General features: G+C 42.3%; 1 protein-coding gene across 1 annotated transcript in view; it reads right to left on the bottom strand.

Moving 5' to 3' along the window:
- pcsk2 (proprotein convertase subtilisin/kexin type 2) overlaps positions 1-13,542 on the bottom strand; it is a 71,050-nt gene that overhangs the window by 2,441 nt on the left and 55,067 nt on the right. Inside the window, exons 9-11 of the mRNA XM_059985360.1 lie at positions 9,898-10,113; positions 9,590-9,690; positions 5,836-6,063 (exon numbers count right to left, since the gene is read on the bottom strand). Of these exons, the coding sequence (XP_059841343.1) occupies positions 5,836-6,063; positions 9,590-9,690; positions 9,898-10,113 (545 nt within the window). The remainder of the gene's footprint in view (positions 1-5,835; positions 6,064-9,589; positions 9,691-9,897; positions 10,114-13,542) is intronic.

Raw genomic sequence — 13,542 nt, forward strand, 5'->3', positions numbered from 1 at the left:
TGGCTATAGGGCTTTCACGTACAATATTTGAAAGGTGAAAAAAAAACAAGAATGCTCTAGGGCGGGGGTCGGCAACCTGCGGCTCCCGAGCCATTTGTGGCTCTTTCACCTCTGTGCTGCGGCTCCCTGTGGCTTTGGGAAATAATTGGTCAGTATTTAATTAAAATGTATTTTATGTTAGTTTGTTAGCTTTTGAAATGTAATTCTAAATTTGAAGATTATGGTGATCTTGTACAATCTAAGTGTGGCGACACATTTCCTGGCACATCCGAAACGGCTCACAATTAGCCAGCATTCAGGCTAAGGGAGATAGCCTACGGGGGTTTGTGAGTACGCGTCTTTTGCAGCATCTGCGTCCATGGGGGCTGGGTTGAGGGAGGCTTAAAAGCAAGGCTGTTTAGTTCGAATAAAGTTATTCAACTGCAGTTTACTGACTGCGTGAGCACACCGCTACAACGTGTTTTTATCGCTATTAATATACGTCACCACTGCCAATACCTGACACCCGCCAGTGCGCGATTTCTTTAATTTTTCGATCCAAGGTAAGCCAACTATGGAGAATTCTAAAAAAAGAAAAGTGACTGAAGAAAACAGAACGTTTAATGATACGTGGACAGATTCATTTGCTTTCACTGTTGACGAGACTGGTTTACCGGTATGCTTAATATGCAATGAGAAACTAGCAAACAACAAAAAGTCAAATGTCGCAAGGCATTTCCAGAATAAACACGCAGCCTTTGCTCAAAAATATCCGGATGGAGATGAGAGAAAAAAAGCCGTTTCGGAACTGATGCGGAAGGTTGATCTGAGCAAAAATCATTTCCAGAAATGGATGAAGTCTGGAAAATCAACGACATACGCCAGTTATATTGCCGCTCAGGAAATAGTCAGGCACGGGAAGCAGTTTACAGATGGTGAATATATAAAAGAATCTTTCATTAAGATTTCAGAACATCTATTCACGGACTTTAAAAACAACAGTGAAATTGTGCAGAAAATCAGGGATATGCCCCTCTCTGCAAAGACTGTCAAAGACAGAACCAAAAAAATGGCAGAAGACATCACAAGACAGCAAATTAAAGACATCAATTCAGCTGTGGCCTACTCGATTGCCTGTGACGAGTCTAAAGACAAAGGTGATATTGAACAAATAGCGTTGTTCTGCCGGTATGTAAACTCTGCCGGGCCACAGGAAGAACTGATTGAGTTGATACCTCTAAAAGACCAAACACGGGGGGAGGACATCTGTGAGGCTGTCTTGAATTGTTTAAGAGCCAAAGGAATAAAGACCACCCATCTGGTGTCAGTAGCTACTGATGGGGCGCCGAATATGACGGGAACGCACAAGGGATTTGTGGCTTTACTGCAGAAGTCGCTGGACAGAAAGCTGCTGACTTTTCACTGCATCTTGCACCAAGAGGCACTGTGCGCTCAAACATTTCCTCCGGAATGCACAGAAGTAATGGATGTTGTCATTCAGATTGTCAATAAAATAATGGCAAAAAGTTTAAATCACCGTCAATTCCGTTTGTTACTGGACGAGCTGGAAAGCGCATATTCTGATCTCCTGCTGCACAACAAAGTCCGGTGGCTGTCCAAAGGGGAGGTGCTGAAACTCTTTGTCGCGTGTCTGGAAGAAGTGAAAACTTTCCTGGGCAGCAAAGGGCTCAACTTTCCTGAGCTGGAACAGCCAGAGTGGCTGGAAAAGCTACACTTCATGGTAGACATGACAGCGCACCTGAACACGCTGAACACAGCTCTTCAACGGGGTAAGGACGTACAGCCCTGCACATGTTGGAGGATGTTTTGGCATTCGAGCGCAAGTTGACGTTGCTTGCCAGAGATTTACAGAAAGGCACATTGTCTCACTTCCCCAATTTGAGAGAGTTCAAACAAGGTCACGACATGATAAATTCGGAGTATTTACATTCTGCAATCATCGCAATGCAAACATCGTTTGGGAAACGCTTCTGTGAGTTCAGAGAGGAAAAAAACACATTATCCTTCCCGGTCACTCCCCTAAGCATCGATCCATCCCTACTAAATACGACTGCATTGTCAGGTGTGAGTCAACCTGAACAAGTATGATAAATATTTTAATTGCCTATTATTTTACGTATATTCATATGTTTTCATTGTTCAGTGAAATAGTCCTTTTATTTTTCAGGTTGACAGCTGGCTGACGTTATTTTTGGTTTGCTGCTGGCGGCAAATTTAAGTTTGGTGTTTTTCATAAATACAAGGACTCAAATAGACGTTGAGTATTTTACTTAAAAGTAACGTCTTTTTTTCGGAGTTCAAAATGTTTTTGTTGCATGCAGAAATGTAATTTCATTTTCTCTGCAGGAGTTCATCAATTTCATAAATGCAACACATTATAGTTTGTTTATACATAGCATAAAGGCAAAACAAAACGTTGTATGCAGTGTTATTTCATTTTAAATGTCAAGCGGGTTTTGCGGCTCCCAGTGTTTTCTTTTCTGTGGGAAACAGGTCCAAGTGGCTCTTTCAGTGGTAAAGGTTGCTGACCCCTGCTCTAGGGGAATAGGACAGTGGAACTATTTGGATCACTTTACCAAGAACAGCACAGTGATGATGGGTAAGAAGCAGCTCATGTGAAATATCATCTTGTTATGATTTGAATAAGTCTTCTTCCTCTCTGACCAAGTAGGCCCTAGGAGTTCTCTGGAGAGACCTAGCATTGAGTATTAAGGTGAATATCAGCCTTTTCCCCTTAAATTGCATCTCTGAAATCCTTGCCTCATAAGACATGATCAAGGAAACCTGGTCACATCACATCCCAGAAAAATTTGCGACTTACCTTAAGGTAAGTCCAAAGGCACCAACATGCAGCATAAATACTTGAATTTGGAGCTTAGTGCTAAACAAATGCAAGAGTATTACCTTACACTATCCTGCCATCTGGTCCCTTCCAGTGAGGGGAAACACAATAGGTAGCTGACAATCTACTGCGCCAAATTTAGCACTGGATAACCAAGACAATTTTCTACCTGACAAAGCAACGCACACAATGTCTTAGAGAAACTCAGCAGGTCAGGCAGCATCTATGGAAATGAATAAACAGTCAATGTTTCGGGCCAAAACCCTTCTTCAGGACTACCCGATAAAGCCTGCCAAATGCATAAAAGCTGCCAGACAGATAAATAACTATTATCTGGGATTCCAGAAGTCAAAGATACATCCATCATGACAATAAACCTGTGAATACAATATAACTGTAGAGGCTTTGTCACAATGGTTATTATAAAAAACACTTTGTAACTAAAGTTAATCTAACAATCAATCCGTTCTTTTTCTTTAGCCGCAGGAAACTTTCTCCTTCAGTGCAACACAAAGCTTCATGACAGTTCAGTTTTTGAAACAAACTAATTTGTTTCTTCAGCCACCAATTTTTTTTTCATTTGTTCTGTTTTTCAGTCTAACTAATCTAGTTTGAGGCCTAAGCTGTTATTAAGGTGTCTAACTGTAGATTAACCACCCTGTTTCAGCACTGCAAATGTAACTCGGGTAACTGCTTGGGTGGTGAAATTAAAATCATTCATTACACGTAGCAGTACACTAAGAGGATTATTCCACCACTTCCTATGGGAAAGGTGCTACGCAGAGTTCTGGATACAGTAATTCTTCTTGGACTGTACACAGTAAATGCTTCCTTAGCAATATGCACAACAAACTCTGCACAATGTACCGTTTACATATTCAATAGGGAACCATTCTGATTCATTTATTTCTCACACAGACATCAAAACATACAGTGAAATTAACAACCAACACAATCTAACAATGTGATGGGGTAGTTTGGAAGTGCTGTTATGCATTCTGGTGCCAATATAGCACACCCACATTGCTTGGCAGAACACATCAAGCAACAGAACAACAGAAAAACAAGGCCTGATCCTCCTTCCCACCCACTCAGCCACGCATATACACAGTCCTCCACCCTCGGAACAAGCCACCTTCAGCTTCCTGTGGACTCGTGGATTTGCAAAGAGTGGGCTTCGACTTCCCCAATGGACTTGCACAGACTCACAGACACAGTCTTCTGCTGACTTACCATTGACCAATGGACTTCAGTCTTTGGCACTGACCCAGGAGGACCCTGGATAAGGACCCCAAATACTAGGCCACAAACTCTAGACTTGCTGATGACTGGATCCTGAACACTAGGCCTCAAATTCCAGTCTTACTGATTCGCGTACCTAGAGAGTCACTGTCTTTTATACCGCCTGCCTGCATGGAACTCTGATTTCGCTGACCCAGGAGGCGCCACTAGCCCTCATTCTCACTGGTCTGCTGGCCTGACATCTGACCATGGATGTCCCACATCTGCGTCGTTGTCCTTCAAATGCAGAGTGGAGTACTAGACTCCAGCCTGGCCTCTAATTTCCCCCACAATCCTGTCCCTAAACCAAAATCTAACCCCTAATTCCCTTCTCTTGCCCAAAAACCATCCGTGTGAGCCTAAAAACAATTCATTCTGAGCCACGCACACAAAATGCTGGAGGAAGTCAGTAGGTCAGGTAGCTTCTATGGAAATGGATCAACAGACATATTTTGGGTCAAGACCCTTCATCAGGACTGAAAGGACTTGGACTGAAATGTTGACTGTTTATTAATTTCCATAGCTACTGCCTGACTTACTGAATTCCTCCAGCATTTTGTGTATGCTGCTCTGGATTTCCATCATCTGCAGAATCTATTGTGTTTAAGCCTGAGCCATGACTGTGACAGAATTTGTAGCTCCATGTCTTCTTGACCAGTAGTTTCGATTGGACAAATGTCTTTTCCTTTACATTGTGTGTACTTGAGTCTGCTTTAAAATATCACTAGTTCTTGAATTGTTAAAGATTCCAAGATCCAAACTCCTGAATGTTTACAGGAAAAATATCCTCACAGTGAGTTATTAAGACCAGGACACTCTGCTTGAAAGGGTGGTAGAAGCAGATTAAAAGAGGTCTTTAAAAATAAATAAATATTTAAGGGTAAGAAATAGCTCAGGGGTACAAGAGTGAGGGAAAAGGGCTAACTGGACTGTACTTATCAAAAACCAGCATGATGAATGCCATGCCAAAGCCAAGGTGTAAATTAAGATATTCAGGGACATATCTGAATCTCTTTTCAAAAGTTGTTGGCCATGAGTTTGGCAAGCATGTTGTGACTTAACACTAAAATTGTTAGAGGAGTATTACCATTCTGTGAGGTTGATTACAGTCAGGGTCAACTGTACCACAGAAGTGTTAAAGGAATGGAATTTGTAGGCAGCTGTCTGCCCCAATGCACGATTTTCATTCCTACGATACACATTGAAATCACAATTGTGAGAATTTAAGTATAGAACAATTCAACGTAACTTATTTACACAATTAATTTTTTAACTTCAATAACTTGATGAATTCAACCCCTGTGTCATCTGTGGCTCCCTTAGGGGCTAAAGTATGGGTGTGAAGGTAGATAAGGAACATTGGGCTTGTACTCTTGAAAATATTTCATAATGAACTTACTGAAATTTTTATTTTTATGTTGGGGAAGTTAATAGGAGCATAACTTCAAGTACCAAAGGACCATAAAATAAAAGGGGCTGAGAGAGATTTCAGGCAAATTTCTGCCTACATAATAATTTATTGTGGAGAAGATTAGAAAGGAAGTACCTGTAATTGTTTCATTGATGTAAAGAGAAGCAAGCAGTTATTTTTTCTTGATGATAAAAAGGATCTGATATGAAGACACAAGTGTAAACTTATTGCTATGTTTCAATAGGTTTTTAAAGTCTCATGGGACCACATTTGGAACAGAACAAAGGAGGCCACTACTTACTGAGGTTCTTGAATCGATCCTCCAATACAGTGGAACCTTTCAGGAACTGTTTTCCAGTCTTTGGCCATTTTCACCATAGCTCCAGCATCAAGAACACCATAACCAAAGAGGTGATTGAACTCTAGACCCACACCATTTCTTCTCCATTTATGGACATCATCGTGCAGCTGATTGCGCTTGGACGTCAGCACAGTCAGATGTTGCATGTCTCGCCACGTTAGATTCGGACTGAAAGACAGAAGAGTGTCAGTTGTATTGTATCAGTTTGCATGGCCGTCATCAGAAGCAGCCATCAGAAGGAAGTAACTGAACTTAGGCAGTGACTTTCAAAGCCACCAAGCGCATAGCAACTATCAAATAACTTTTGAGTTGTTCCCATGTTATAAGGCAAGGAAAAAGGCAAACAACTTGTATCAAGAGACCACAAACAGCATTGCTTTAATGATAAAATAACCTATTTTGACTGAGGGAGAAATTAGCAAATGCATCAGAAATGGCTACTCTGCATTTCGCCTAGATAGCACTATAGTATCATTTATATATAACTTTGCAGCTCAAAGGCAGCTCCTCCAGTACTGCAGTGCTCCTTCAGAATTACACTGGAGCATCAGTCATGAATTTTATACATATAATTTATAAATAGACCCATAGCTAATAATAATCAGTGATGTAAGAATGGGAAATAACTGAAAAGAAAACATGGTTCAACCTACCAAAAAAAAATTTTGTAAAATTAAATGAGTTTGAGTTGTTACTGAATTGGTTTGACATAAAGGACACAAGGCCATGGAGGCATGATCCACTTCCAAGATGTGAACATAAAACTTTAAACTAATAACCCAGTACAAAGTTTGCTGGAAGTGCTGCTTTCCAACGATCAAGTGAACCCTTTCTCCTTCCTGTGTAGACAGTGCAGGGAAGATTGAGAGATCTGACCAATATTTTTCCACAAACATCATCAATAAAACAGATTATCTGGCCATTGTAGTTAAGTACTTTAGAACAGCCTGAAATCAAGAGAGGTGTAATGCAATTTTAAGTAACTTTCAAAATGAATGATTTACTATATTTTGTATGTGTTTTGTGAATTTTGTGCTATCAAGATAAAGGATATCACAATGTAGGAGAAAAATCTCTTTCGAGGGGCAGATGTAGAAAATGGTCACTGGAGTGGCTATGTTGTCCAGAGTATCTGTTCAGACATGTGGCAAATTTAAACAGCCTTATCGTACCAGTGGACAATTCCCCATCTGAAACCCTGAGTTGGTCGGTAGCAGTTGCAACTGGACTGGGCAATAAGACAGTGAACAGAGGTGTTCTTGGTTGGAGAGTGGTGGGTTGTCTGGTTCAGTGGGGATAGTTAATGCACTTGAGGCGATTGTTGTTAGGTCAGAAAACTAAGTAAATAAAGTGCAGCTTGAATGGTCTCCTTGTGTTCTGATTCCAGATTTACGGAAGTACTCATAGCCCGCACTCTGACCTGAGCTGACCTTTACCTTCCATCGTGAGCTGCCTCAAAAATTGACAAAACTGTCAATCATCTCGGAGGTGACAGATTGAAAGCCAGCTCAAGGTGCCTCCGTGATTCATTTTAGTACTATTATCCCACTGAATGAACACTCTGTATTTGGTTATTAATTGTTACCTTCCTTACATACCCCTCACCACACCCTTCCCCCATCTACCACCAACTATTCTCATTGTTACAAGTTTTCTGAGAGGCGGTATTTGTCTTTTATGCTGGCTTGTTTCCGTAATGCTTTGTTGTCTCCAAACTATCATTGCGAAGCCCACCTGTGCATAAGGCATTCTGAAAGAGGAGGGTGAGTACCCAGAAGACATTGTCCATATTGGCACTATCATCTAAGGAGGAAGGGGGGTGAGAGTTGACAAAGGGGATTTAGGGAGTTCGGGAGAAAGTTACAAAGCAGGACCTCTAGGGTTGTGCATAAGGAGAAGAAGTCCAAGTACAACCCTCCAGAGTTTCAGATCACTGTTCTTAAATGTCTTATATTTAGATCTGAGCAGGTTGCAAATCTCCTTGCTCATCCACAGCTTCTGGTTTGGGTATGCCCAGTATGTTTTCCAAAGCACACCTCATCCACACAGGTCTTAATGAAGTCAGTGACAACCTCGGCATATTCATTCAGATCTGAAGATGAAGCCCTGAATTTGGTCCTGTCAAGCAATTCAAAGCAGTCTTGTAAATGCTCCTCTGCCTCGCTTGACAATGCCTTCTCAATCCTCACCACCGGTGCTGCAGTCCTCGGTCTCTGCCTGTACGCCCGGGGTAGGAGTACAGCCAGGTGACTGGACTTGCCAAAGTGCAGGCATGGGTTAGCACGGTAGGCATTCTTGATGGTTGTATAACAATGGTCCAGTGTGTTGGCTCTTCCAGTTCCACAGGTGACATGTTGCTGGTAGTTGGTCAGAGACTTCTCCAAGCTGTCCTGGTTAAAGTCTCCACAATGATAGGGAAGGCATTAGGAGGAGCTGACTTATGACTGTTGATCAAGGTGCTCAGCTTCTCTAGTACCTGCCAGATGTTGGCCAGGGGTGGAATGTTCATCACTACCAGGATGATGGCGGAGAACTCCCTCAGCAGATAGAACAGATGACACGGGGGAAGCCACACTGACGCAGAGTCTCCATGTCTGTGCATATAACAAGTTAATCATAAAGCAAATGCTGCAACTTCTGCCTTTACCTGACCTTGCTGTCCCATCTGTGCGATAGAAGCTGAAGCCTTCAGGCTGAAGCACTAGGGGAGGAACCTGGAATGCTGGAGGTGACCCACGTCTCTGTGAAGCAAAGTACACTGCAGTCCCTGATGTCCTTCTGGTACTGCACTCTTGCTCTGAGGTATTCATTTTTTTTTCCAGGAGACTCTACGTTAGCTAGGAAGATGGTAGGTGAGTGTCCTTCATTTCAGTTTTTCCTGCAGCCCAGCCCAGCAACTGCATTTTCTTAAAGAGAAACTGCCCTTGTGAGTCAGAGTCTTTATCTCAGGGTGGAAGTGTCAAGCATTGAGTTTACGGTGAGGATGGAAAGCTGTAAGGCGATACACAGGGCAAATTTTTTTCTACACAGCTGCCAGGGGAGGTGGTAGAAGTAGATATGATGGCAGCGTTCAAGAGGCATTTAGACAGTTAAATGAAATAGAAGTAGGTGGACTGTATGTAGGCAGGTGGGACTAGTTAGACGAGCAACATGATTAGCACAGACATGTTGGCCCAAAAGGGATTGTTCCTCTGCTGTTCCATTCTATGTTTATGGATAACGGAGTCCGGTGCAAGGAAACTTAACAATAAATCTGGAACAAAGCTATTTACAGGAAATGGCGAAATGTCATGAAGAACTCCTTCATGCAGAGTTTAGTGGTAATCTAATAGGTTTTTTTGTTATAATATTATTGATTGTGAGGTTCAGCAACTTAAAACAGATTAATGGAATTATCTTAGGTTTGGGAATTTCAAGGTTTATGGTACCCAACCTGAATAAAGGTAGTCATGGTATATTCAGTATGGCCATGAATTAAGTCAGTGGGAAACTAGCTCCCATAGACTGAATGGCCTCATCCTATGTCAAAGCATTTTTATATACGGAAAGTGTTTTAAGTCGCACTTTTATACACCCAACGACAGTCTGCAGAATCTCATTGAACTTTAAAATGAGTGAATATGGTGTCATGTAAAAGAGGAGTGGTTAATCGGGATGTAAGTTTAACAGCATAAATATAATTGTCCCTACGTACTTAGCTTCCAAACCCAAAGCAAAGACAGCAGCGGCTTCTGGTGCTGCGGCAGATGTTCCAGAATGGCGAAGAGTACAGTTCCCATACAGATCAGTCGTTGCCTTTCATAAAGCAATTAAAAATAATAATTAGATCATTTACCTAAGTAAACAGCTCATCTCTCACATACCAAGGGTCTTCAATTATACATGCTATCAACAAAAGCCTCTGCAGTACTCTCAGTTGTGCATTTTGAAAATAAATCCAACAAAGAAACAGCTGCTATCTACACAAAGAAGCCCGAGTTGAACAATAATATCAAGGCTCACCACACCGGCCTCGGGGTTCCTCTTCCTGCCATTGCTGAATGTAGATGCAAGGGTTGAGGAGCAGCTTTCATCATAAAGTGCTGTCCTCCCATCATTGATAGCAGAGTTGATGGAAATGGTCCACATGCTTGATGCATAGCCATCACAATTGCAGTCATCGTAACTGCCCCCATCACCCGAAGCCCAGACGTAAATGCTTCCCTTTCCATTCCGACCCTACGACAAAGAAGTCAGCTGTCAGGTTAAATGCCTTGCTTTGCTTATCAAACAGAGGCAAAGCACCACAGCGGGAGGAGATCTGTGTACAGTCAGGTTCTTCCTTTACTACTTTTGGATGGGACATTGGATCAAGACCCTGTCTGGGAGACACCAAAAACCCCAGGGCACTATTCTGATGTGTTCTTCCCAGTATCCTGGGAATGAGGTTGTCCCTTGATCAACCCCACTAAAAAAAACACTGACCTGGCCTTTATGCTGTTGTGATGGGGAGCTTACACTGCATAAACTGGCTCTGTATTTCTATGTTGTATGGTTAACTGCTCATCAATGAAGTTCATTGGCTGTAATACGCTGTTTGTGGAAAATGTGCTATTCTAGATTTTCTGACTTCTGCTTGTATTGCAATAGAACACAGAACACCACAGCACAAGAACAGGCCCTTTGGCCCACAAAGTTGTGCCAGACCAATTCAATTAGTAATCAAGTGGCCAACTAAACTAATCTCTTCTGCCTGCACAATGTCCTAATGCTTCCATTTTCCTCACATTCATGTGCCTATCTAAACATTTCTTAAAAGGTCCCCTAAGTTTCTGCCTCTATGACCACCCCAGGCAATGCATTCCAGGCCCCCAACACTCTCTGTGTTAAAAAAATACTTGCCCCTCACGTCTTCTTTGAAATTACCCCCTCTCACCTGAGATGCATGCCCTCTGGTATTAGATATTTCAACCCTGGGAGAAAAGATTTGCTCTGTCTCCACTATCTATGCCTTGAATAGTCTTATAAACCTCTATGAGATCTCACCTCAACCTCTGCAGTTCCAGAGGAGACAACCAAAGTTTGTCGAGCCTCTCATTACAGCACATGCCCTCTAGGCAGCATCCTGGTAAACCTCTTCTACCTCCTCTCCAAACCTTCAATAACTTTCCTATAATGGGGCAACCAGAACTGCATGCAATACTTCAGATGTGGCCTAACTATATTTACTAAGCTGCAGCATAACTTCCTGGCTTTTGCACTCAGTGCTTTGACTATTAAAGGAAAACATGCTATATGCCTTCTTAACCACCCTTATCAACCACTATGGCAACATGCAGGGAGTTGTGAACTTGGATCCAAGATCCTTCTCCTCATCAACACTGTTAAGAATCGTGTCCAAAGAGGACACAAAGATATTGGTCAAGGCACCAGCAATCTCTTCTCTTGTCTCTCTCAATAACCTAGGTATGTCCCATCAGTTCCTGGGCACTTATCCACCTTACAGCTCTTTAAAAGATCTAGCACACCCTCCTTTACTTCAAAATGCCCTACCATAACAATACACATAACCTCCATGTCCTTCTCCACAATAAATATGATGTTAAACACTTATTAAGGACTTCATCCACATCCTCAGAATCCAAGAAAATGTTCCCCTTTATCCTTGAATGGTCCTACCCTCTCTGTTGTTATCCTCTTGCACTGAGGATGAAAATGACAAGAAGATATCAATGCCAGAGAAAATGGCTACAAAAATCATTAGCCATGGATTACTTGAAGAAAAAATAATGATAACATCTTTAAAATATTGTTAAAAGGATAGAATTCAATAATGGCAGTATGTTGAAAAAAACTGCAGATTAATGATAGTAGATTTACCGACAATTTACCAGAAATTCTTTAATGCCCACATGTGCTTGTCACTTATTATAAATCCCAGTTTTGTTTGCACTGACTGTATTGCAAACATTTGGCAGGTCACTGAACATACTACCATGCAAGGGCATGCGGGCCTTCCTAAAGTTAAACATATTTAATGTCTGCCTTCAATAAAACATATTTAAATCCCTACAGGTCAGAGTACAATAGCTTTAATAAAAATGAAATTGATTATGGGCCAGTAAACCAAATTATAAAATGACAGAAATATAAAGAAGGAAAGCTACTTAAAATGACTGTGATAAGATTAGGTGAAAAGGCAAAGGAAGCGGAGTAAATCAATCAAGCACAGCGAGGACAGAATGAAATGCAGGCCCTAGTAATGAATGACATGGGCCAAATCTTGTTTCAGGTCTCAGTACTCTAGGAGAAAATGTGCATTCTGGTAGGAAGAAGATAGTGAAGCTCAGAGGACCAGTAGTTGAAGAAACACAACTAATAGTGAATGAATAAATGAAACCACCATGTATAGTATGAGTTCTCAGCTCTGGGACTTTGGTTCAATTCTGACCTCTGGTGTTGCCTCTGTGGATTTTGTAAATGTTTTTCCTTGAGACTACAGGAATTCCAGGTGCTCCAGTTTCCTCCCACATCTCAAAGATACAAATGCTGACTGTTAAAGTCAATTCTCTGCTGCCAATTACCCACAGAATAAGCAGGTAGATGGAGAAAGTAAAGGAAGGGTGGGGGTTGTTGGTTGTTCATGAGCATGTGTGAGAGAGTACATTACAGAGAAAGAATTAGAGAACTGGGATTTCTATGAGATTGAGAATAAAATCTATTGGCTGATTGGCCTCCTTCTATTTGGTAAGAAAGTATGAAATATGTAACCAGAGCTGAGCACTGAACAGTTGACACAATGCACTACTAGAAGTCAAAAGTAAACACAAAGTACACTGCAGATGCTGTGGTCAAATAAATTCGTACAAACAAGCTGGATGAACTCAGCAGGTTGGGCAGCATCTGTGGAAACGAGCAGTCAACATTTCGGGCCAAGACTCTTCATCAGAACTGAAGAAGGAGGAGGCAGGGCCCCTATAAAGAAGGTGGGGGGAGGGTGGAAAACCAATCAGAGGAAAGATCAAGGGGTGGGGGAGGGGAAGCAGGGAGGGGATAGGCAGGAGAGGTGAAGAAGGAATCTAAGGGGAAAGCACTGTATGTAAGGGGTAGTAGAAGAAGGCAGAATCATGAGAGAGGTGATAGGCAGCTAGAAGAGGAGACAGAGTGAAGGTGGGATGGGGGAAGGGAGAGGGGGGGAATTACCGGAAGTTGGAGAATTCGATATTCACACCAAGGGGCTGGAGACTATCCAGTCGGTATATGAGGTGTTGCTCCTCCAACCTGAGTTTGGCCTCATCATGGCAGTAGAGGAGGCCATGTATGGACATATCTGAATGGAAATGTGAAGCAGAGTTGAAGTGGGTGGCAACCGGGAGATACTGTCTGTTGTGGTGGACGGAGCGGAGGTGCTCGACAAAGCAGTCCCCCATTCTGCGTCGGGTCTGCCTATCCCCTCCCTGCTTCCCTTCCCCCATCCCTTGATCTTTCCTCTGATTAGTTTTTCACCTGGCACCTTCCATCCTCCCCCCACCTTCTTTATAGGACCCCTGCCCCCTCCTCCTTCAGTCCTGACGAAGAGTCTCGGCCCGAATCATTGACTGCTTGCTTCCACGGATGCTGCCTGACCTGCTGAGTTCCTTCAGTTTTTGCACGTGTTTAGAAGTCAAA

This window comes from Hypanus sabinus, chromosome 12 (genome assembly GCF_030144855.1).
Source record: "Hypanus sabinus isolate sHypSab1 chromosome 12, sHypSab1.hap1, whole genome shotgun sequence".
Lineage (NCBI taxonomy): Eukaryota > Metazoa > Chordata > Chondrichthyes > Myliobatiformes > Dasyatidae > Hypanus > Hypanus sabinus.